General features: G+C 52.4%; 9 protein-coding genes and 1 non-coding gene across 10 annotated transcripts; 6 read left to right on the top strand and 4 right to left on the bottom strand.

Moving 5' to 3' along the window:
* Window positions 1–2,234: 2,234 nt before the first annotated feature.
* Window positions 2,235–3,488, top strand: J4E90_006721 (uncharacterized protein; the record flags this gene model as incomplete). The annotated part of the gene is made up of 1 exon (XM_051436266.1): window positions 2,235–3,488. One exon carries the CDS (start codon window positions 2,235–2,237, stop codon window positions 3,486–3,488), a length of 1,254 nt encoding a protein of 417 aa, XP_051290060.1.
* Window positions 3,489–4,449: 961 nt separating this feature from the next.
* On the top strand, window positions 4,450–6,044 carry J4E90_006722 (uncharacterized protein; the record flags this gene model as incomplete). The annotated part of the gene is made up of 2 exons (XM_051436267.1): window positions 4,450–4,662; window positions 4,713–6,044. The coding sequence occupies 2 exons, from the start codon at window positions 4,450–4,452 to the stop codon at window positions 6,042–6,044; spliced, it is 1,545 nt and encodes a 514-aa protein (XP_051290061.1).
* Window positions 6,045–6,230: 186 nt separating this feature from the next.
* On the bottom strand, window positions 6,231–7,621 carry J4E90_006723 (uncharacterized protein; the record flags this gene model as incomplete). Its single annotated transcript, XM_051436268.1, has 2 exons — window positions 6,231–7,528; window positions 7,585–7,621. The coding sequence occupies 2 exons, from the start codon at window positions 7,619–7,621 to the stop codon at window positions 6,231–6,233; spliced, it is 1,335 nt and encodes a 444-aa protein (XP_051290062.1).
* A 1,486-nt stretch (window positions 7,622–9,107) lies between these two features.
* J4E90_006724 (uncharacterized protein) lies at window positions 9,108–10,475 on the top strand (the record flags this gene model as incomplete). The annotated part of the gene is made up of 2 exons (XM_051436269.1): window positions 9,108–9,522; window positions 9,571–10,475. 2 exons carry the CDS (start codon window positions 9,108–9,110, stop codon window positions 10,473–10,475), a joined length of 1,320 nt encoding a protein of 439 aa, XP_051290063.1.
* A 906-nt stretch (window positions 10,476–11,381) lies between these two features.
* On the bottom strand, window positions 11,382–11,828 carry J4E90_006725 (uncharacterized protein; the record flags this gene model as incomplete). Its single annotated transcript, XM_051436270.1, has 1 exon — window positions 11,382–11,828. The coding sequence occupies one exon, from the start codon at window positions 11,826–11,828 to the stop codon at window positions 11,382–11,384; it is 447 nt and encodes a 148-aa protein (XP_051290064.1).
* Window positions 11,829–12,146: 318 nt separating this feature from the next.
* Window positions 12,147–12,231, top strand: J4E90_006726. The gene has a single exon. It is a non-coding gene; the product is annotated as a tRNA-Val (tRNA).
* Window positions 12,232–13,400: 1,169 nt separating this feature from the next.
* On the top strand, window positions 13,401–13,979 carry J4E90_006727 (uncharacterized protein; the record flags this gene model as incomplete). The annotated part of the gene is made up of 2 exons (XM_051436271.1): window positions 13,401–13,561; window positions 13,610–13,979. The coding sequence occupies 2 exons, from the start codon at window positions 13,401–13,403 to the stop codon at window positions 13,977–13,979; spliced, it is 531 nt and encodes a 176-aa protein (XP_051290065.1).
* Window positions 13,980–14,620: 641 nt separating this feature from the next.
* Window positions 14,621–15,772, bottom strand: J4E90_006728 (uncharacterized protein; the record flags this gene model as incomplete). The annotated part of the gene is made up of 1 exon (XM_051436272.1): window positions 14,621–15,772. The coding sequence occupies one exon, from the start codon at window positions 15,770–15,772 to the stop codon at window positions 14,621–14,623; it is 1,152 nt and encodes a 383-aa protein (XP_051290066.1).
* A 680-nt stretch (window positions 15,773–16,452) lies between these two features.
* On the bottom strand, window positions 16,453–17,130 carry J4E90_006729 (uncharacterized protein; the record flags this gene model as incomplete). The annotated part of the gene is made up of 4 exons (XM_051436273.1): window positions 16,453–16,491; window positions 16,540–16,699; window positions 16,748–16,985; window positions 17,037–17,130. 4 exons carry the CDS (start codon window positions 17,128–17,130, stop codon window positions 16,453–16,455), a joined length of 531 nt encoding a protein of 176 aa, XP_051290067.1.
* A 3,098-nt stretch (window positions 17,131–20,228) lies between these two features.
* On the top strand, window positions 20,229–20,951 carry J4E90_006730 (uncharacterized protein; the record flags this gene model as incomplete). The annotated part of the gene is made up of 1 exon (XM_051436274.1): window positions 20,229–20,951. The coding sequence occupies one exon, from the start codon at window positions 20,229–20,231 to the stop codon at window positions 20,949–20,951; it is 723 nt and encodes a 240-aa protein (XP_051290068.1).
* Window positions 20,952–22,563: the final 1,612 nt, after the last annotated feature.

Below are 22,563 nucleotides of genomic sequence, written 5' to 3' on the forward strand. Positions count from 1 at the left end.
TGATGCGCGGAAACCCGGGAATTGCGTAAAAGATTGATTTTGCTATCATTGACAGGATCGCTAGCACGACCTCCCCTGTGCGAAGTGAGGCTGGGGAAAATGCCAGAGTGACTCTTCTTGGGCTAAACAGCAATGGCGTCAGGCGGTACCCGAATGAGACGAGCACGCCGAAAAACATGCCCGATATGAGAAATAGTGACATGTTGGAAGGCTTGCGATGAATCCGATGCTCCTAGGTACATGTGCAGGTCGTGGATGCCAGATGCAGAGGACCTCGGGAGTGCCTCCGTAAGTAGCGGCGCCGATGACGTCATCACTGATGTGGAAGGCACAAGCGCAGCACCCAGCCACCTTCATGCCCACTGCAAGTGCCACCCCTCTCCATCGTGCCAAAAAGGCAAGAGAGTCAAAAGTTCTCCACGACGAGCGACCTCGTCCGTTTTCTCAATCTCTTCGACCCAGTCCTGTCCATCCAAAGTCCATCCGTCTTCGCGAGGCCCATGACGGCGCACCTTTTCCAACACTTCCGATGCCCACAGCTTGGGCACTTGTTTCCGGCGCGTGCGAACAACCATATTCTATCACCTGGAAAGATTAGCAAGCCTCGATGCGTACCATAAAGGCAAAATACAGCGATGACAGCACCAGCTGTAAGTAGCGTCTGGGTTTGCATTGCTTGTAATATTTCCCATCATCTGCATGCGGTCTCTCCAAAATCTGGAATGATTTCGATCCCTAGTCTTGCTGAGCTGGGAAGGGCGAAAGCCGCAACTAAGAGGCGTGTACAATCCGTTCAATGGCTGCGCCTGTGCAATGAAGCGTTGCCAGATTTGAAGACACTAGAGTTTGGTGCGTATGCTGAATCCCAATACTGCACCGCCGAGCATGATTTAGAGCACTGGAACAGCGCCAGAGCTTGCGCTGTCAGCTTGCGTTGCTTTGAGATTCACAGATCATGGCCAACACGATCCGTAAACGCTGGATGTCCTACGATTCATTGTATCTCGTGTACCTGACAGCTAAGCTGTCGAGATGCGCTGTTCTTGGGCCTTGATTTCTCGAGTTCTCTGTCACTCGTAATGGACTTAGGTAGGGCCGGACTGGGAAAGCGAGATTATGGTGTATGGTATGACACCATGTTCTGAGGGCCAGGAAACTGACAGAGAAGACAGGCCTGAACGAAGAGCCTTAGTTGTTGAAACTTTGAGCTTGCGAATTGCTAATAATTCTAGGCCGTGCAAAGGCGCTTCTTCCCAGCGCTACGGTGATCGCCTGTACATGTTGGCTCCGACTAACAAGAAGAAGAGGTCGAGGCTAGCCAATTGTATTAATGGTGCCAGCACGCGAGGTGATGCACATATACGGCTGGGAGGGCATGATAAAAGAACTGACCAATAAGCGCATGGGTTGAGACCAGGGAACTACTACGCCGCAATCTTGCAGAGGTCGGGACCCGATGGCTACGTCCAGCGCGTAGCCCATTGCGCTTCTCCAGATTTCAAGAATAGCTAAATGCTCTGCTGCGGCTCTCGACATGGTCAATCAAATATATTCGAAGAATAGTCACGGAGTGACGCATTTAATGTATTGAAAGCGCTTTGTTCTTTGATACGTTCGTGATGGGGACGTGCTGATACTGCCCCCAAAATAAGTTACGGCATAGGAGGGGATTGTCTTACACGCATTAATCCGAAACAGCTCAGTTGCTATAATAGGACAGCATGTCATAGAGGGCAGCGCGTACGTCGATTGTGTTTGCTTAACTCCTCTTTGCTTCCATCTCAGCCATTCACGACCAGACTTCTGGAGAGTCCACTATGTTTCCCAGGAAATGGAGATGGAGTCTCATCCTTCTCGTTGGCGTCTTGTTGTTTGCAACCATAGTCTCTTTTTCGGCTCAGTTCACCCCATCGAGGACTTCCATCTTCCCATCCGGCCACCATGAACATGCTCCGAGCTCACATGCGTGCCCAACAAAGCCGCCTTTGCCCGCAATAACTCCGGATACGGGAGATCGCTTCAACTGGAGAGCAATTCCGAGTCGACACCCAGTTGATGAGTATGCGCAGCTATCCTCACAAAAGCCTTTGTCTAGGAGCACTTTGCAAAGGCCTCATCCAAAGTCGTCAGATGCCGAAGCGATTGCTAGTCGGCGAGCGGCTGTCAAGGAGACCTTTCAACGATGCTGGAAGTCTTACAAAGAACGCGCATGGATGAAAGATGAACTGGCACCCATGTCGGGCCAGCCTCGAGATACCCAATTTGGTGGCTGGGGAGCTACGTTAGTCGACTCACTAGACACTTTGTCAATCATGGGGATGGAAGACGAGTTCGCCGAAGCCGTCGAAGCAGCTCTGAAGATCGACTTCAAACCAAGCGATGATCGCGAGAGTGAGATCAACATGTTTGAGATCATTATACGCTATTTGGGAGGCTTCATAGGCGCTTATGACGTTTCTGGCTGCCACGACACCCGTCTTCTGAACAAGGCTCTCGAAGTAGCAGACATGGCTTATGCGACCTTCGACACGCCTAACCGGATGCCTGTGTCGAGATGGAAACCTGGGAAGGCGGCGGACGGCGAAGAGCAGCTGCCAGCTCTCTCGGTACTCATAGCTGAAGCCGCTTCCGCTAGTGTGGAGTTCACTCGCCTCTCCCAAATCACAGGGGATATGCGGTATTTCGACGCCATCTCTAGAGTTACGGACGTACTTGATGAGCAGCAAGGGTCCACAAAGCTTCCTGGAATGTGGCCGATCAGCGTCGATATGCGGACACCCAACCTGACTTTCGACGCTTTCTTTGGGCTGGGTGCCATGGCCGACTCGGCATTTGAGTATCTACCGAAGATGTATCAGTTGCTCAACGGGAATGAGCCGGCTGGTCAGTATCGCAAGATGTACGAATACGCGATGGATACGGCGATAACGCACACCATGTTTCGACCCATGGTGGAAGACAAAGCAGACATCTTGATCGCAACCGCGAAACATGATGGCCCTGATGGACAAAGAGACAACACTGGGCAGCACCTGGTGTGCTACGCTGGAGGTATGCTGGCGCTTGGTGGGCGGCTCTTCGACAACCAGACCCATCTCGACGTCGGACGGAAGATCTCTGACGGTTGCGCGTGGACGTATAAGAATGCACCGAACGGCATTATGCCTGAAGTGTTTTCGATGACCCCGTGTCCGTCGTGGTCAGAGTGCGATTACACACCAGGCGCAAAGCCATTCAGCGCAGTCCACGATGGCCGTTATATTCTCCGGCCAGAAGCAATCGAGTCGATCTTCTACATGTTCCGGCTCACGGGTGAGACCAAGTATCAAGAGATCGCGTGGGAGATGTTCCAGGCCATCGAGGCGAATACAAAGACTGAATTTGGCAACGCCGCGCTCCAAGACATTATGTCGACCCCGCCACCAAAGAGTGACAGCATGGAGGTAAGTCCTAGCAATGCGATGCTTCCGAAACAAACGCTGACTTGATCTCTTCACCTCCGCAGAGCTTTTGGTTGGCCGAAACCCTCAAATATTTCTATCTCATCTTTAGCGACCACGATGAAGTCAGCTTAGACGATTTTGTCTTTAATACTGAAGCGCATCCGTTTCGGATACCCTACCGTTAGTGTCTTGATCGTATCGGCGCAGGATGAGTGGGGTGGCTTCCTGTGGCGTTGGTCTAGGACCGCGAACGCGTATCGTAGGAGAGAGTCGATATACGGAATTCGGCTTGGATTCATATCCCATATGAACAGCTGCGTTGGGTTAGGTAGCTCTAGGTCGACACTGCTGGTGGCTGCTGAGTCTGGCGCGTTGCGCGTTGGGCGGCGTTGACCGGGTGGATCCGAAAGAGGGAAGGCGGCGCCGGCACCGGCCAAGCTTTCCCCGAAAGCTTGAGCACGGATGGCGTTGCTTCGAGTCTCGACTTTCGACGCGCGCACGACACGCGTGAATACATTCTGTATCCTGGATATTGCGAGCCTGAAATTTCCGGGCACTTGTTCCTCATCACATGCCGATGACTTCTCCTTCGTGCTCAACGTATACCTAGTGCATACCAAAGGTTCACTGTAGCGCGGCGATGCCCGCTCGTCGGTATTTGACGAAGACGTTAAACCTCGGTGTGCCGCTGCCGAAGTCTGCTTCCGTTCGCTAAATGATAGGATGACGAAACTTAGCGACGACGACACCGTGACGACGACGGTTCACAACCCCTGCCTGAAACTAGATGGGCTGGGGTCCAGCCAATAATCCTACCATCCGGGGTCTCCACTGGGGGTCTCCGCGAAAGTCTTCTTCCGCGGGTATTAGTATGGGGAAGGACGGGTACACAGTATGGGGTTGCCACCCAGCCGCGTGCGCACTCGAGATTGCTGGTCTTTCTCCTAATTGCTACTCGTCCTGCAACCTACACCTAGGGCTGTACCACTAAGACCACGTCACAGTCATGGAGAACGACAAAGAGGCCATCTCAGATAAGCCCATGACTAGTGAGGATCTAGAGCATGCAAACACTCATGGCACGTATCTCGACAATGACGAAGTATCTCACCTTTCCGAGGAGCATCGACAGTACCTGTTGGAAAGACATGGCACGCTTGAGCTTGACCCCATACCCACCATGGGAACGGCTGATCCATACAACTGGCCTCAGTGGAAGGTTGGTCATTACGCATTCGTCAGTTCGATGTCCACTAACAATGGAATTAGAAAGTGATGAACCTCCTCTTTGTCGCCTTCCACGCCATGATGTGCGCATTTCCTGCTGCTGCGATCATTCCAGCCTATGAGAACATATCCGAAGACCTAGGTGTCAGCCTTCAAAGAGCATCGTATCTTACGTCTCTCCAAATCGCCATCCTTGGTGGTGCTCCACTCTTCTGGCGGCCGCTCTCCACGCGATACGGACGTCGACCCATCTTCATCATATCTTTGATCGGCAGTCTAGTCTTCAACGTCGGCTGCGCGAAGAGTCAAACATACGCTGCCATGGCTGCTTGCCGAGCTCTCCAAAGCTTCTTCATCTCCCCCCCAAACGCAATCGGCAGTGCTGTTGTAGTTGAGACTTTCTTCAAGAGGGAAAGAGCGAAGTTTATGGGTATCTGGACGGTGATGATCACCTTGGGTATACCCCTGGCGCCCCTAATCTTTGGCTTTGTGACCTACAACGTCGGTTACCGCTGGATATATTGGATCCTCGCAATCGTCAACGGCGTTCAACTCATCCTGTACACGCTCTTTGGACCCGAAACGCGCTTCATCCGACATAACAACGCGCAACACGCGCAATTCGGATTTGCGGCCTACAAGGAGATGTATCTCAAGTTTCGCCGCATCGATCCTACACCCATTACCGCCTCGGAGTTCATATCACCACTTCGCCTATTCAAGTACCCATGCGTGGTCATCCCTGCATGCGCGTATGCAATGGTCTTCCTCTTCGCTTCGGTCCTCGCGACCGTCGAGATTCCGCAACTCTTCGGCGAGAAGTTCCACTTCAACGCACAGCAGATCGGCTTACAGTTCGTGGGTGTTATTATTGGTACCATAATCGGCGAGCAAATTGGTGGACACTCGAGTGATCTCTGGATGCGATGGCGCGCAAAGAAAATGACTCCTCTCCGCCCTGCTCCAGAGTTCCGTCTTTGGCTGAGCTACTTCGGCATCCTTCTCACCATCTGTGGCGGGGTTGTCTTTCTCGTTCGCATTGAGCAAGCCCCCGACCTGCACTGGAATGTGACGCCAATAGTCGGTGCAGGAATAGGTGCAGCAGGTAATCAGATCGTTACCACTGTTCTGATCACATATGCGGTCGATTGCTACCCTGAAGAAGCTGGTAGTATTGGCGTGTTTGTTACTTTTGTGAGGCAGATCTGGGGATTCCTCGGTCCATTCTGGTTTCCTCCGATGTTTGAGAATGTAGGTATCGCGAACAGTGCTGGCATCGTCGCGGCACTGCTGGTAGGCGTTAGCTTGATCCCTGTCATGTTCACTCATTGGAAGGGCCATACGATGAGAGGTCACATGTCGGAGAGGATGTAAGACCAGTTGGACATATCTCCTTGCCATTGTGTCCGATGCAGAGCTACGCGTCTCTGGGTAGCGTCTGAACACGTCGAGGAGAACCTGAACATCATGAAAAGCACGCGCATCTCCAGCTGATCCCTTGTGGGATTTTTGGATTGAATGCGATAGTAAAGGCACTATAGTACATGCACAATTTTCAACCTACAACTTCGCTTCCAACCCCTCCTTCTGACACAGCTCTTCCGCCTCAGCCACAACATCAACGCCATAGACTTGCGCCTGAATATCTGCATCCGCCCACTTGTCCGGCACTTTTCCAGATCCAGACTTCAGCGCCGCAAAGATCTTATCGCGCTCCTCCTTTGCCTTGCCAGCACCAAGATGCATGTCTCGCCCGTTCTGCGCTGCAAGCTCAACGAGCGCTTCTGCTCTCGGCTTCCTCAGCTTCTCATACAAGCGAAGTGCGTGCTCGATGGTCTGCGGCTTTCCGTCCGCGATACGCTTGGGAGAAAGCACGACGCCCAGCACAGCGCCGTCTTCAATCGCTTGAGCTGCACCTTGGGCCATGTGCGGGAGCGTGGGGTGGCAAGCGTCGCCGACCAGGGCGGCTGTACCATGCACCCACGTTACCAACGGATCGTGAACCCGTAGCTTCCATTCCACAACTTCGCCCTCTGGCACCAGGTTCAACATGCGATGTATCATCGGACAAAAATCGCCGTAAACGACCAACATGGCCTTCTTGCTGCCTTTAGTTGTATATTGCGCATCTGGTGCCCCAGCGAAGTTGATATCAGGCTGTGCGGTGGAGATGTTGTAAATTTGCTTGTTGTGGATTGGATAAGCGATGATGTGTTTCTTCTCGCCGATCCAGCGTGTTACTGTGTCGGACTCGATCAGTTTGAGCAGCTCAGGGTCGTTCTCCATTTGGTCTCGTGTCAACATGATGCGGTATGCAGCTTGGCCTGAGTCGCAAGCTGCGCCGGTGTGACCGAGTTCCTTGAGCATGGCGACGCGAGTAGAGCTCTTAACGCCGTCCGCACCGAGCAAGATGTCGCATTCGACTTGTTGTGGCTCTCCGTTGCCCTGAGCTGGTGTAATGGTGAACTTTGGCTTCGCCCCAAACTGTACGTTGGATACGTTGCAACCCAGCTTGAATGTGATGCCACTTTCCTTCTTGCAACCCTCGTAGAGGCCATTTGCCAGACTCGCTCGATGGCCAACCATGTGTGGGTATCCATACTTTTCTCGCACGTACCCAAGATCTACGTACCCCAGCTCCTTGTCTGTCGAGCCTTCCCGAATTGATGTATTTGCGCATTGAACTGCCTCGTCGCGGATCGGTTCCCAGCAACCTAATCGGTCGAGGATGCGAGCCATATTTGGTGCGAGTTGGATGCCGGCGCCTACGAAGCCCATATTCGTTGCGTTTTCATATATCGTGATGTTCTTGTGACCGGCTTTTGCGAGAGATAGTGCTGCTGTTAGGCCGCCCATGCCTGGAGTACGTTAGCTATCATGATGGGATGGGCGATGTCATGTCGGGGATAACTACCTGCTCCAACAATCGCTATCCTAGTATTCTCTGCCATTATAGGAATACTGCCCCTCTGTCTCGCCACTTGATGTACAATACCTGCTGGTATGATAAAGATGGAGCGCTGCTGGTGCAATGTGGTTGCTGGTTGTTGTTGAGTTGGTTTCGCCGAAGACAAGCAGAGAACGTCCCGACAGCTCTTAAGATTCTGCTCAAACGTTTCTATATCTCGGTCTCTTGCTTTTGCTCCAATCCCTCCACAAGTTCCGAGCTCCTTCCCGCGCGTAATGTTCAGCCACCGGAAGATAGCTTAGCCGGAATGTTCCTACCAGGGCTTCCGAAGCTGCCTCCGAACCTTGAAAAGCACTACACGTCAATCTCAGTCGCAATAGCCGAAGTTTATCTAAGTCAACTCAGTAAGCACTTCTTCGATAAACATATATCGGGGAAGCTGTCGGCCCGAATACGTCCACGCCTGGGGAGCTTGCTATTCCAAGGTTGTCAGCTACCGGCTGCACACCCCACCGTGGCGGGGCAACGGTTAGCGTCTTTCCATCTCAGCGCCCCACCGCCATCAATGAACGCGCGAGATCCGGCAAATGCGGAGTCGCGGAGTGTGGGTGAGCCGTCCTTACATCTTACTATCGCGTCGGCTGTGATCGCACGATCTCGAGATAAGCTGAAGACGCTGTGCTTAGAGATATTGAAGATGCGCATGAGTCCCGACGCCAGATCGCTTCCACCACGCGGCAATATACCTTCAGGGACATGAACTGATGCTGCAGTTCCTGTAAAGCATCAATCGGGCATCACATTCGATGGCTTAAGCAGTTCGCGATTTGGCCAACATTATACCAACCTTTTCGCTCGTACACCATATGCCTGATAGGCCTTGTCGCCTACTTAGAGCTCTATCGACAGTCTCTTGTGAGCGTTCTCTCCAACGCTCGTCGCAACGACGCGTATAGAAAAGCCGCCGACCAGAAGTGCATGAACACATCGTGTTATTTGCTATTCGTTTAATGCGTCGCGATACGATTCATTAGAGCTGGGAAGTCTACATCGAGCCGCAAGTCTACTTCAGTCCCGTGGATACGCGATGGGGGGCTGTATACCCCGCGCTAGCTCAGGGCAAGATGTGGGGTGACTTCCCGAATCATCTCACGGGTAGACTGAGAATTTCGCATCTTTCGTGACTTCAACAACGATAACAGCTCATTCGTCGAAGCCTTTACGGACGACTGCTGTATGATCATTGGATCTGTGATCGAAGACGAACAAACACCTCATCATTACGTGTCGCGAAGCTCACGTAGAGGAAAAGGGTTCACCCGAAACTCTCTTTGATCTTCGGAACACGATCGGAAGACAGCCTGACCTTCGGTGTCAGATAAATCACCTGGAGCTTGCTACATCTGCAGTGGTGATCTAGAACAGGAGCTACGCGGAAAAGGCTTCTCCCTGTGGCCCAGCATACCTTCGCGGACAACAACTTCAAGAGGAAAAGGAGTACCCGGACCTGAACACAGCGACCCTCAATAATGGCTCGACGAAGCTCATTCGATCAAGCATCAGACGGCTTCCGGGCCCATCTACCAGACCTCAGCAGTCCCCGCTTCACGACGGCCGCAAAGCAAAACATCTACGAATATGTCCAGTCAATGCAAGACAACCGCGCCCCACCATGGCTGTACGATCTGACTAAAGTCTGGGAGAAGTTATTGGAAGAGCCGTACATAGGCATCACGAATGACGGTACTGTAAGGGAGGGTCTATATCAAGCACGAGACGAAGGTGTAGATGTTGATGGTCCAGTCAAGAAGGCAGAAGAACTCCTCGCAGCTCTAAGTAGCGAGCAGAAGGGCAAGATTTCATACCCAATCAATGCCAGAGAGTGGAGGGCATGGAGTAACCCAGAGTTCTTACTGCGACCATTTGGGCTCAGACTCGAGGAAGGTAAGTCTCAAATTTACCAACGCTACGACCTTAGGCTAACTGCTGCAGTCCCCGAGAGCATCGCGCAGTCAATACTCGCAGTGGTAGAGGCATCTCTTTCCCCGGAAGGCTACGAAAAGGCTATCGCGGCCATGCGAGTGAACCATTTCTTGGGCGAGGTTGTCAAGCTACCCAACATCTTGAACAAGTACTCTTACAATTTCCTGCTGTTTGGTACTCCTTCTACATCCGCTTCTTCGCCTTGGGGCTGGCTCCTCTATGGCCATCATCTCGACATTTCCTGCTTCTACAAGGGAAGCCAGGTTATCATGAGTCCATCGTTCACAGGAGCCGAGCCCAACATCATCGATGACGGAGAATGGAAGGGTACCAAGATATTACACAAAGAAGGCAGTCTGGGTTGGAAGCTGATGCAGAGTCTCAGCCACGAGCAACAACAAAAAGCACAGATCTTCAAGAAGATGAGAGATGAAGGCATGAAGCAAATCTACGGGAACTCCAACAATGACGAGACTAAGCGAGATGAGCTCATTACCGATACGTGGGGCCCAGATGACCAGCGCCATCGATGCGGTGCCTTCCGCGACAACCGCATCGTACCCTACGAGGGCGTTCTGGTCTCTTCTCTCGACTCGTCACAGCAAGAACTCGTCCTCGCCATATGTGAGGAGTTCCTGCTATACCATCCCACGAAGGCGCGCCAACACAAGCTCGATCAGATCAGACAACACTTGGCCGAGACCTATTTCTGCTGGATTGGTGGTTTTGGCGAGAATGATGCGTTCTACTTCCGTGTTCAAAGCCCAGTCATTCTGGTGGAATTCGACCACCACTCTGGTGTATTCCTGACGAACAAGGAGCCCGCAAAGTACCACACGCATACCATTGTAAGGACACCGAATGCGGGAGATTACGGACAGGCTATTAGAGAAGGAAATGAAAAGTTAGAGTGAGCAGGCACTGGATGCAATGTACATAGGGCGTGTCGCAAAGAGATACGTGGCACCCATGTCGTAGATCTCAGTTGTGAGGCGCATGTTGAATTATGAGAGGCTCCAATAACTACCATACCTAGCTTCCACTTCCAGGCGCCGGCCTGGTATCACCAACGAGATTCGTATACTTCACATCCACCTCGAGAACTCCAAACCATACATGTCGCCCATCCCTTTGCTCGAATCTCACCTCGCCCTCCAAAGTAACGAATTCCGCTTCCTCACCTGCCGGAAGATAATTCTCGATTACCCGTATTAAGTCTTGTTTAGCAACTTCATGTCTACGTTCTTGCTGTTCATCAGCATCGTTGCCTGCAGCAACCGAATAGTGAATAGCCACTTCTTCTTGTGGCATAGTGGGAATCCCGGCTATTAGTGCGAACATATTTCCGGCGTCATCATAGCGAGGAGTCTTAGCTCTTACGTACGTAAAACCTGGTCGTTTCTGAGTTGATAGATGATCGTAAGTCTCCACGTCGCCTTTGTAGGTTGTCGGATAGAGAGAGAAGCCGACGTGGATGTTGGGTTTAGCTGGGATGTCTTTTGGGTTTACGTAGCGGACGATCACGTAGTACTTTTCATCTACCTTGTAGGGGCCTTTGGGTGCCATGCTGAGGATTTTGACAGCGGAATCCGCGAGGGGGGAGTTGATTTATAGGCTCAGTGTTTGCCAAAGAGTGAGTTGGTCAGACCCAGGTGACACTACCAATCAGCTTGATCATACTATTCTCTGATGATAGCTTCAGGTGCCGATATGAACATCTAGATATGGTATCTATACGCAAAGGGATGAAAGACATAAGTGCGTGATGCTCCATTGATGCGACCTGTGCCAAATATCTTCTACTGTCTACCTGCACGGCCTCATGCGGTGTGTGCGTTGACATCATGGATCTGGAATCTGACGTGATAACGCTGGAACCCCAAACCATAACGAATAATAGCTATTCTATCAGCCCAGCCGTTGCCAGCGTTGAAATCTAAAGTCAGGTCGCCACATGGCATGAGCTCCTGCACAGCTGCTGCTACCTCCTCGCGCAGATCCTGCTCGGCCTCTATGCTCGTCCGTTTTGGTTTACTGAGTATCATAATTGATGTCTCGACGTCACGGGCTACTTCAGCCGTGATCATAGCCATGCCCCCATCTCCAACGAAGCAAGGGTTAAGCACGCAATTCCAGTTGATGTTCTGATTGGCAAAGAACTGGCGCTCCTCCAGATTTTGGAACCGCTGAGACCGAACCCGAACAAGCGGAATCAGGTCCTCACTCTGGTTTGTGGTGCGAGTAACCAGGTAGACTGAGGTGGACATCTTGGGTTATCTCGTGAAGAGGATGGGAAGTGGCGCGAACACATCCATGAAAACGGCCGGAAGTGATATACGAGTTGTGGGCTTGCTACATCCGGTCAGATGTCAGTCTTGAATGCTCTTCGTGGGCAGTGTGACCAGAACCGATCAGCCTCCAAGCCAAATCGCCAAATCGTTTGGACATATGCCACTGCCCAGGACGTTCCCAGCTCATATGCTTCAAGACTGCGAGCTGTCCATATTGAGCTTTAGCACTTTGAATCTGTTGTTGCTGCAGTACTTAGGCTTTCTGTGTTCCAAGATAGCCAAACGGAAGCAGCAGCTGCAATGGTCTAGTGGTTATGACATTCGCCTCACATCGAATGTGCGACGCGAAGGGTCCCGAGTTCAATCCTCGGTTGCAGTATTGTTTTTGCCATTCACACGTGAACTGGGCTGGGTCGTTGTTGGAGTTGTGACGGATCCAGTGCAGATGGCGGCCATTTGATCAGTGTTTGCTTGGCATCTTACACGTGAGTTCGGGAAGCTAACCTGGGTCTACTTTTTGGCCAATGCAAATCCTGCGGCATGGCATCCCTTTGTAAGTGAATTAGTTTCGTGTATTGCGATGCCAACACAAGCATGCGCACAGTGCTTGCATCGCGAAGTCAAATTACCAGCCTGAAATGGTTAGATCCGGAGTGGGGCGTGTGCTCATTGTTGACAGTCGAGACGTTGGAGAGTCATGGTCGGCTGTGATGCGGTCATGGTCTAGATCGCGATAATTTTCTTTCAATAAAACGTGGTGGGCATTAATGACGATGCATGTGTTGATGAAGCTGGTGGTGTTGACGCTGTGGTCACTCCACAGGACGAACAGGTTGCGGAGCTGCACGCTGACATCAGCGTCGCGGGATCCTCGGCCAGCCACGCGATGCGCGTGCTCACCCCACAATCGAAAGACTGCCATCTAACCACGATCAGCACACCACTAACCCCACATGGCCCAGTCTCGTCGTCTCAGCGTCCGATTGGATCTCGGTGGCAGCCGTTTCACCAGCCGAACCCTTTCCAGGCGGCACGCCAGGAGAAGCCGCGATACATGCGCGGCCGGGAAACCCTTTGAAGGGGAACACCCAGTGACCTGGTACGTCAGCGGCCTTTCTGTCTGGGGACGCGACGCGAGAATGCGTCGGACTAAGCTCATCAGTCCATTTGCGTCACGGAGCCCGGTGATGTCAAGTGCTGTGATTCGTGGTATGATGTACGGGTGTGGTGGAGAGACATGAGTGCACAGCCTACTTGTGACCTGCATTTCCCCGCACGAGGCTGTCGTATATACAGTCCGCATACGCCGCGCTTGGGACGTCTCACCGGAACACATTACACGTAGCAAGCCATCAATCAAACACCACACTACCGAAGTCAAACCGCGGCCGATACTTTCACACGTCTTGGCCATCACACCTACCAACATCAAACACAACCACACCTGGGCACACCAAGCGACAAGATATAAGCCGAGCCAAATTTACCATCTCGAGGAACCATCACCATACTCGGCACTACTTTCGCCACTACCACACAACCATCAACATGTCTTTCCTCCTCCGCACATCTACCCTGGTTCGCCAGAGGCTCTTCACCACTTCAACACGTGCTCGCAGTGCCATCTCCATGGAAGATGCCGCCGCAGCACAGATGACATCCACCCCTGGTGCGAGTGTCGTCCCAAGGCTCGGAAGGGTAGCACGATGGTACGTCTCTCCGTCTATATGATTCCCATCACCACTAACAAAGACCAGGTATCTCCCGACCATGGCGGCGGTAGCCATTGGTATGATCTACCTTCCCAAGACCGCATCACAGCCTCGCCGACCCCTTACGCTCGGTGATGCTAATGCCAACATAGGCTTTGGCGTTACCAATGCACTTAACGAGGCCAACCGCAAAGTCCACTCTGCGCTTGAGCTTACCCAGGAACAAAAGAACCAGATGCTCATGGACTCCTACGGCGAGCGCTCAAGCTTGGAGGACATGGAGCGGGCGATTGCTGGACTCGAGGCCAAGATGACCACCCAGAAGGACAGGAACAGGATCTTGGAAGAGGCATATGGCGACAAGGCCAGCCTTGAGGACCTCCAGAGGGCCATGGAGCTGTACGAGGTGCAGTGAATGAAGCAAGAGAGGGCGAAGAGCCCGAAGAGCAGACCCCAGCTTCGCGCCTTGGAGCGCATACACACTACAGAGAAGAGAAGGATGAAGCCGCGCGCTGAACGCCGCGAGAATCACACCGCCAGGCCACGAGCAGACACCGACATCAAATCAAGGTGTCTGGCTCGTGTACCTCGAGAAGTGACGGAGGAACACGCATTTCACTTTTGTCTCAGCATTTAGCGTTTCTAGCAACTCGTAACAGACCCCAACAATGGGCTACGATTTCGTACTATACCAACATCATCAATACCAATCTACTATGTTAAACACACGATATTCTCGTTCTTCGCTTTCCAGCCGATGCTAGCCTTGTTCGCTGCTCGGTGCATCTCGTCGCTCGAAAATGTCCGACGCCCGACACGTGATCCGACCCGAGTTCTCCCGGCGGCCGCGCTCCATCACAACACCATCTCCGCGCTTGGGTACTCCACATTCCGACGTCGAGATACGAATGCCGTTGTGGAATAGGACCGAACAGCGCCGTGGTATATGTCGCGACAACTGCGGACTTCGTCCAAGCTAGGCTCACCTTGTAGATAAGGATTCCCAGAGGTTTAAGAGAGTCGATATACGCACTAACTAGGCCTGTCTACTCGCGCTTAGTCCTTATCCGTAATTACAAAGCTCCAGATTTCGCGCCACACTCCACGTGCCAACCGCGCTGGTCTTCTCTCCAAAATCTGCTCTATCCGCGCTCTTTCGTTGTTCCTCGAAGCCTCCGCTTCCATCTCCTCCTGCATCATGGGATCCATGCTCACACTGAGATGCACCTGCTCCTGCTTGAACGGGTCTTCAAAGGTGCTCAGAGGACTCACAATGCCATCGTGCTGGGCGTCCATCTCGTACGAACCAAACCGATGTCGCGGCACTGGAGGTACGGAGACTGGGCCTTCGAGCTCGATGCTGGATAGATCTTCCAGGACGTAGTCTTCCACCGTAAGGTTGCGAAGGTCAACTCTGGATGTTCGGGGGAATATGTACTTGTACGAGAGATACAAAGATCCGAACAAGAAGGGGCCGATATATGCACCAAGAACGTCGAAAGCCAGGCTGATGGTAGATTTCAAGTTGTCCGTGGAAGTGAGGCTGCCTTTCGCAACAAGAATGACCAGTGGCGGAACGCCAGACCATACAAGGACAAAGGCGCTTCCGAAGATCCCGATATATGCAGGCAGTGGTTGCCATCGGGACTTGAACAGGCGTGATATGTAGAGCGGGTGATTGCGACCGAAGATCTGCCGCCTCGCTAAGCGGTCAAGGCCAGCTTTGAAGCGCAAGAAGGTGATGCAAAGAGTGAGATAGATGCATGCCGCAGTGCCTGTGTACAGTTCGGAGAGTGTAATACGCGGCTGTGAGCCAGTCTTGTCCGCCAAGCCTATCAAAGACAAGAACCCGAGTGCTGAGCACAGCAAGATGGCCGCCAAAGGTGTATGCCCATTGTTAGTTCGACCAAAGACCTTTGCGATATTGCTTGGAAGGTACTGCTGTGAAAGCATAAACACGCTACGAGATGCGGCGTAGAGATCGGTGTTGGCTGTAGTGTATGCCGATATGATGAACAAACCGTTCAAAACTTTCGGTAACGCGTGGAGAGAAGATTCCTCGGCTGCGATTACAAACGCAGACTTCGTAGCGTAGTCGCCTCTCGCCCATATCTTCGGAAGCTGCGGGTCGGCGTAGTTGACATTTGCTCCAGCAGCTAGCATCGCGAATGGGTATATGCTGAGCGGAACGATGTAAACGAACGACATGGTGATAGGCACGTCTCTCCAAGGATTCTTTGCTTCACCGACAGTCATAGCAACCAGGTCTGCTCCGAAGCAAGAAAACATGGCTAAGACGATTGAAGTGCTTCACAAGATATTAGCTCTCTGCGGTATCTGGAGGCATGCTAGAAACCCACATGAGAGCGAACAGTGTGCCTCCGGGGCCGGATATACCGAAAGCTTCATCAGGAACGCCAGCCATCTTGAGAGAGACAGGAGTGGTAGTATTGTGGCCAATTGGCTTCCAGTCCGATGTGAATCCGAAGGTCGTATAATCTGCATTGATCAGCGTTGTCACACGTAGCCTGAAGATGTTGAACGTACTCGAATGGTATTCTCCTTGTCTCGGGCCGCCGCCTTGGTAGCGTTAGACACATGGCTATGTTGCATTGAAGCGCGGAAGCATACCGGAGAAGTTCAAGACCACACCCATAACACATACAAGGACCAGTAAGCTCAGTTTGAACCACATGACGACCTAAGTGCTCGTCAGTTCGCTGTTCGTATCGAGAGCCGTCACCAGGGTGATCGAATCCGTGTCGCATGTTGCCGCATACAGATTGCTAACTCTTAGCAAGTAAACACCCTCTAAGCTAAAGTATGCTTCTAGCTTAGTGATAATGTTGTAGAATGCGACACGGATTGGAGCCACCCCTAGTGCTGTTTTACTCTAGGTGACGTACTCGTTCGATCTTGCCATACAGCTGATATAACGTTAGCGAAGTACGCCATTGTCCAATGGGATAGCTTACCTTGACGCCGAGGCAATGGGAAAGGGTAGTCAGGGCGATGAACGCGATATTGATAGCTGCCTCAGCACCTGCAGAATGCGGTTTTGGGTCGCTCTTCAGAAGCGCAGTCAGCTCCGCCGAACTCGCTGTAAGAGTAGCCATCGCACAAATCTTGCCTAGCCTAATGGTCGTCAGCGGCGCCTTTCAGAAGTTTCTTATTAATACTCACCCGTACATAGATGCGATAGCGAAACCGCAGGCTGGGTCTAAGAACGTGTGAGGCAGATCAATGAGAGCTCCGGTCAACGGTCGACATGCAACCATCTCAGTGATAGTGTACATGACGCAAGCGACGATACCACCTGCGATGACATAGCTAATAGCAGCCCCTAAAGATCCAGTAGTAGCGATGAGTGCACCAGATGTAATGAAGATGCCTCCGCCTATGCAACCGGATATGCCAATGCCTGGGGAGTTAGCAACCAGCGTACTTGTTGATTCACTCTTTTGGCGCTCACCTGCCAGCTGAGGCCTACTGAGAACACGGTCAAGATGTTCTGAATGGGTCACATAGTATGGCGATCTGTCAAGGGGACGCTTTTCTTCAGCCATTTTGCGTGTGATTCCCAGGCGAATCCGTACCGAAGTACGACCTCGTCAGGCTGAGGATGTTTGCGAACTAACTATGAAGGTTGACTGCGACCTTGAACTAGAAAAAGATGCTTGCACGACGAATGCAAACCCTCGTGACTATTTGGCCTTCATTCGGCACGTCTTCAGCTTCACTCTCCAAACCAATTGTGGCGGGGCTTAGACCATACCGGTCGGCCTCTCTGTCTGCCTTACGTGTTGTCCACCAACGCCAGAGTGACTGGAAAGATAGGCTTCGTGATGAGGACGGTACATGGGCACGCGACTTGGTATTGCTGTGATTGGTCAGAAAGGCGGGATATCGGGGAAAGATAACCAAGGTTGCACATGCTCGTATGCACAAGGTTGCTAGGCCAAACTAAGTGCGCCACGGTCGACAAACATTGGTGGATGGTGCAGGACGTCCTTTCAGCCGCGCCTTAGTTGCGTTCCGGTGTACATTTCAGGCTACGTGTTGCAGCTAGGCGACAACTATGGTAATTGATAGGGCCGAACTACATTGTGGAGACAGCGTCCCCCATAGTGATTATTGCTTTCCTCTAGGTGGGCGTTCTGTGTGGACTTCCTGTGCAATACAAACAGGATATTGCCAATGCAGCTGATAACGGGTACGCCGCATGCGGACGAGATCGCGAGCTGAAAGTATGTCAGATAGTGTCACGTCCTTGACCTACATACATTCAAGGCTCTCCAGGGATGACGCTTTGGTTAACTCCCAGCTAACGGTTTTCCAGTGATGATTGCAGTTAGAGTGCATTGACGATGTCCATATCCAGCAGCTCTACCGGCCCTTCGGCGCGTCGCTCGTCGTTAGCGATGGACTACTTCCAGGTGTATTCAGCCTCATCAGGATCGCAGTCGAGTAATCTGCTACAACGACCAAGGCGGCTGTCGTTTCTGAATGCACCCGATTTCGCGACGTCGATCTCATCGTTAGGATGGGTGGCAACATGCTCATCGAAGCAGATACGGTTATACGACGTGAAGAGCGCGAACAGAAGTCGGACTATCCAGCCCAAAACCGTCTTGAATATTTCGATGATTTTGAAAGATGAGGAGATCCGTGGAATTGCTCTCTCTGAGGATTTGCTCGCAGTGATCACCCACAATCGATTGCTGGTGTATGACGAGTATCGCACAAACAACGGCCATGTGCCTAGCCTCGTGAGAGAAGAGCGGATTGACCAGGACGGAGACTGGACCCCGAGATCCGTGTCGATCTCACAACTTGGACGCCAGTCTGCCGAGGGAGGAGCAACGGCGAGCATCGCAGTGGGTGGAGAGGGAGTGAGTGCAGTGAAGATCTTCACATACAGGTACATGCCGGCCTGGAACGTTCAGGGCGACCATGTAGTCCTGAAGTGTCCTCAAAACAACGGTGCTGTCAAGATTGTCGGATTTTCGCCCTGTCGGAGTGATGCCATCTATGGGCCAATGGTGTTTGCTTTGACAACAGGGAATCACTTGTATTGCTGGATCGTCGCTCGGAACGTAGGCCACCAGCAGAATATTCGCCCGGATCCTTGCTGGCACGTTGACTGCAATGCGAGAAGCAATGAACGCGTAAGTGACATGTTCTAAGACCCGGCGCAAAGCTGACTCCCGGCAGGCGTATCGCGATGAGATAACGAATGCGGCTTTTACCATCTCTCCGAACGGTCGACCCTACATCCTCTGCACCGTCGACCACCAACCACGTTCACACCTCCCAGCGACCTTCCTCGTGGCAATCGACACTCTTGGCTTCGATCCACACGTTCTCCGTCAACCAATAAAGCCCATTCCTGATAGGGTAGTCGGTACGAGCGTTGTCGCTGGAGTTGCGAGCTTCAACGGCAGGTTTCTAGTGGTTGTAGAAAGGGAGAGGAATAGAGACAAGATGAAGCTGCTGACGCTTCAGGGTGCACTTGGGGGTGGCCTAACATGTTCCGCTGCCCACACAACAATGTGGGAAGTCGAGCTGCAGAGCAACAATACCGGATCTTCAACGATCTCAATCATGATAGAAGAGCAGCAGGATGCCCTGGAGATCATCGCGGTGGATGGACGCGGCCATGTCGTCTATTCGGGCGTGAGGGTGCTGGGCATGCCACGGGGCCCAATTCGGCCCATGGCGCCACCTAGAAGCTCCATCGTTTCTGAGCTCCCGTTCGACCCGATCAGAAGAGAATTGTCGTCGGACGAAAGTAGCCGTCACTCTGTCACACCTTCGTATCGGGGGATGAACAGCCTCGAAATTATTCCTGGTTGACTGATGGCGATGACTTGAGCCATTGCCATAGCCCTTTCGAGAAGTGGTAGATGCAGGCGCGATGGACTGTTGTGGGTATGGTGTTCATGTGAGCGGGTAATAGAAGTTGCACGATGGTCGCGTCAGTATCGCGTCGCGGACTAGTGCCAGCTGACTAAGCCTACATCCGTCATCTCCAGGCTCCATCTCTCACGATCGGCAATCGCAACCCAACTCGCCCTGTCCATCCGCTCGCACACACACAACACCAAAAATGTCGCGTTGGCGGAAGAGGTCCCATCTCTCCGAGATTTTATGATCGCCAGCCAAAGGCCGAGATGGTGTCGCTTATGATGCCTCATAACCGTCACCAGCACGCGGCTTGAATGCGATGGGACGACCTTCACCAACACTCCAAAGCTGTTTCCCGGATTAGCAATTGTCGAGAATTGCGCCTTAGGTACAGCAAGCGTGCTTCCAGACGTATCTTGGCGGAGTAGCAGCGAGCGCCCAAGGCCGCTTCGCGCTTACCAGTTTGTTCCCTCAACCCACGCAGCGTATCTCGCTTTCCACATGGAGGGCTACTCATGCCAGACATGCGAGGTGGAGGAAAGCTCGATAGGTGGACAATACAACGTGTCTGGCATATATAGCTACTCACCCTCAACACTCAAGACACTTCTTCTATCACCCATTTCTTCCTACTGATCGCACACTACCTAAAATTCTAGTCATACTCTGACACTCCTGTTCAGTGCTCCAACAAGCCTACACATCAGCTACCAAGACAGCCCTCTCGAGACGATTCACGGCACGCTCCCATCCAAAGATGATGTTCCGCGCCGCTCTTCTATGCTTCGCTGCACTCTTCTCGCAACACGCTTCTGGCGTACCATACCCACAGCCAAACTCGACATTGCTCGCGAACAACACAATCTGTAACTCCACCGTCCGCTTTTGCGAAGGCGATCCCAACGCCGTCAACCCTCCTTCCCTCGGTTCGGGAGAATACGTATGCCACGAAGTTTACCCGACCGATCTCTCTGTCATCAACGCGCGCTACCCCGATTACGACGTCGACCACCTCCACCAAGCCAAGCAGTTCTTCATGCTACGTCGTCAGGTCAAAGATGCTGGAGAGATTGCGACGCGAGTACAGTTTCAAGGCCTACCGAACAGCACGTCAAACTACACCTGTCGTCTCGAATTCGTCCTCCCCCGCCTTGAGCTCCAGAAGATCTCTGGCCCGAACCCAAGCTTCCACGTATACCAAGTCGAGCGCGAAGCCGGTGCGATCGCCACATGGAATACATACGAGGCAGAGAAGAACGCACTGTTGTTCGGTACGGTCAACGGCGAAAGCCAGGCGCTCGAGAGGACAAGGAGCGTCGGCGGTGTTGCGGCAGTTGACGAGACGGCTTGTAACGAGACAATGTCGTTCATGATGGCAATGATGTACGACAGCCCATCTGCGCCGAACTACTGGGAGTTCTCGAACGTTGCGCCTCCCGCGTTCCCGGTTCAGGGGTTCAGGATCGTTTACGGATGTTGAGTGAGGAGTTAGTGTCTATGGTGTAGTCATGAGATTGGGCTGAATGCCATGCGAAGGGGCTATCACTAAACTAGTATCTTGACTGCTTAGCCTTGCTCGTACAACTTCTGCCTCGCGTATTGTGGTCAGGACCTGAATATCGCCCCAGCACGTGCGCGAAGTATTCGCACATCGTGCACTGCATTTTACGGTCTACAGTACCGCAATAAACGAAATGTGACCATGACTATGCTCATAGCGCAGCGATTCTTATGGAATACAGAATTTTCATGTACATGCCTACCATGCGGTCGAGCGTTGACAGAAACGGCTCTCGCACAGCGCGATTTACTCACAACATCAACGCTGCCAGCTTGACATCTACAGCAGCAGCTTACGCTACTGAAAACAGCACATGACCGTGTTTGCCATAAAATTCAGCTGCTGCGATGGTTGCATCATCTAGGCAGTGTATGGTCGGCTTCGTGGGCAGCCGTCCTCGTCCTTCCCGCAATCGGACCGTGCACTGTAGCGCACGAACTGCGGCACATTCCCTCGTCGACCTTCATCTCTCTTTCCAACCAGCAACTTCGCCTTTTCAGACAGCAGCGCAAGTCAGGAACTAATCTAGAGATCGAGGGGCCGGCACGGCTGACGTTCAGCCTCTATACAAATGTTGAGCCTTTCCCGGGGAACGAGTCCTTCCTCCTGTCAAGAGTACAAGCGCAAAGTCGTACTGTAGCGTCGTCAACACATGTTGTGTGTAATTAGCTCGCTACGGCGTCTCCAGCTACAGCAATTACACAGCCCTCTTCGCGTGTCGCTGATAACCAGGCTAGCCAGTTCAATCTCCAACAGCCACTAACATCCCGCCAGAAGCCCAATATGTGTGCGGCGCACACAAGGTTGATTCAAAGCTTCATATCTTGCATGTGGCGTGGCGGGGTCGTAGGGTAGGCGTAACCGGACACCCCTGCTGGTCAGCCTGATCGATGGCGGGCTGAACCACGTCTTAGGGATTGACTTTATCACTCAAATAGCCCTGGGTCAAACTTCAGATCGAATCTATTACACGTTTCTGATCACGGCTCATCGCAATGGTTGTAAAACGCCCTCTTTCCGATAGCTACTCAGACGATGCCTCGATATCCCCACGGATGAGTAAGATCAGAAAACAGACAAGGAGTCTGGATTCTGATACGCCGACGGTCGCTTCCTCGGCAACAGATTCGCACCAGGCAGTGTCTGGGCCGTTCGTGTGTTGTACCTGTTCTAAATCCTGTGACACACAGGGAAAACTCAAGTCAGTGGTTTACAAAAGAAAAGTCTATGGTGGAATCTCGCTGACAACTAACTAGCAAACATCTCAAAACGCATACTAAGCCATTTCTATGCCCAGAATGTAGCCAGGGATTTGCGTTGAGCGCCGATCTGTCAAGACATACAAAGTCCCGACACCGACGTGTTACTAATGTGTATCGCTGTGCAAATCCGGGATGCACGTTTAGCAGCACTCGGAGAGACAACCTGCGCAGACACCGGCGCGGCGCCCACTCAAACAAACCTAAAGGTTGGGAAAAAGACAAAGAACCAGAAATCACCGGTACCTACGAGCCATCACCAGGGCAATGGA

Source organism: Alternaria incomplexa (assembly GCF_024043165.1).
Source record: "Alternaria incomplexa strain BMP 0042 chromosome Unknown scaffold_9, whole genome shotgun sequence".
Classification (NCBI taxonomy): domain Eukaryota; kingdom Fungi; phylum Ascomycota; class Dothideomycetes; order Pleosporales; family Pleosporaceae; genus Alternaria; species Alternaria incomplexa.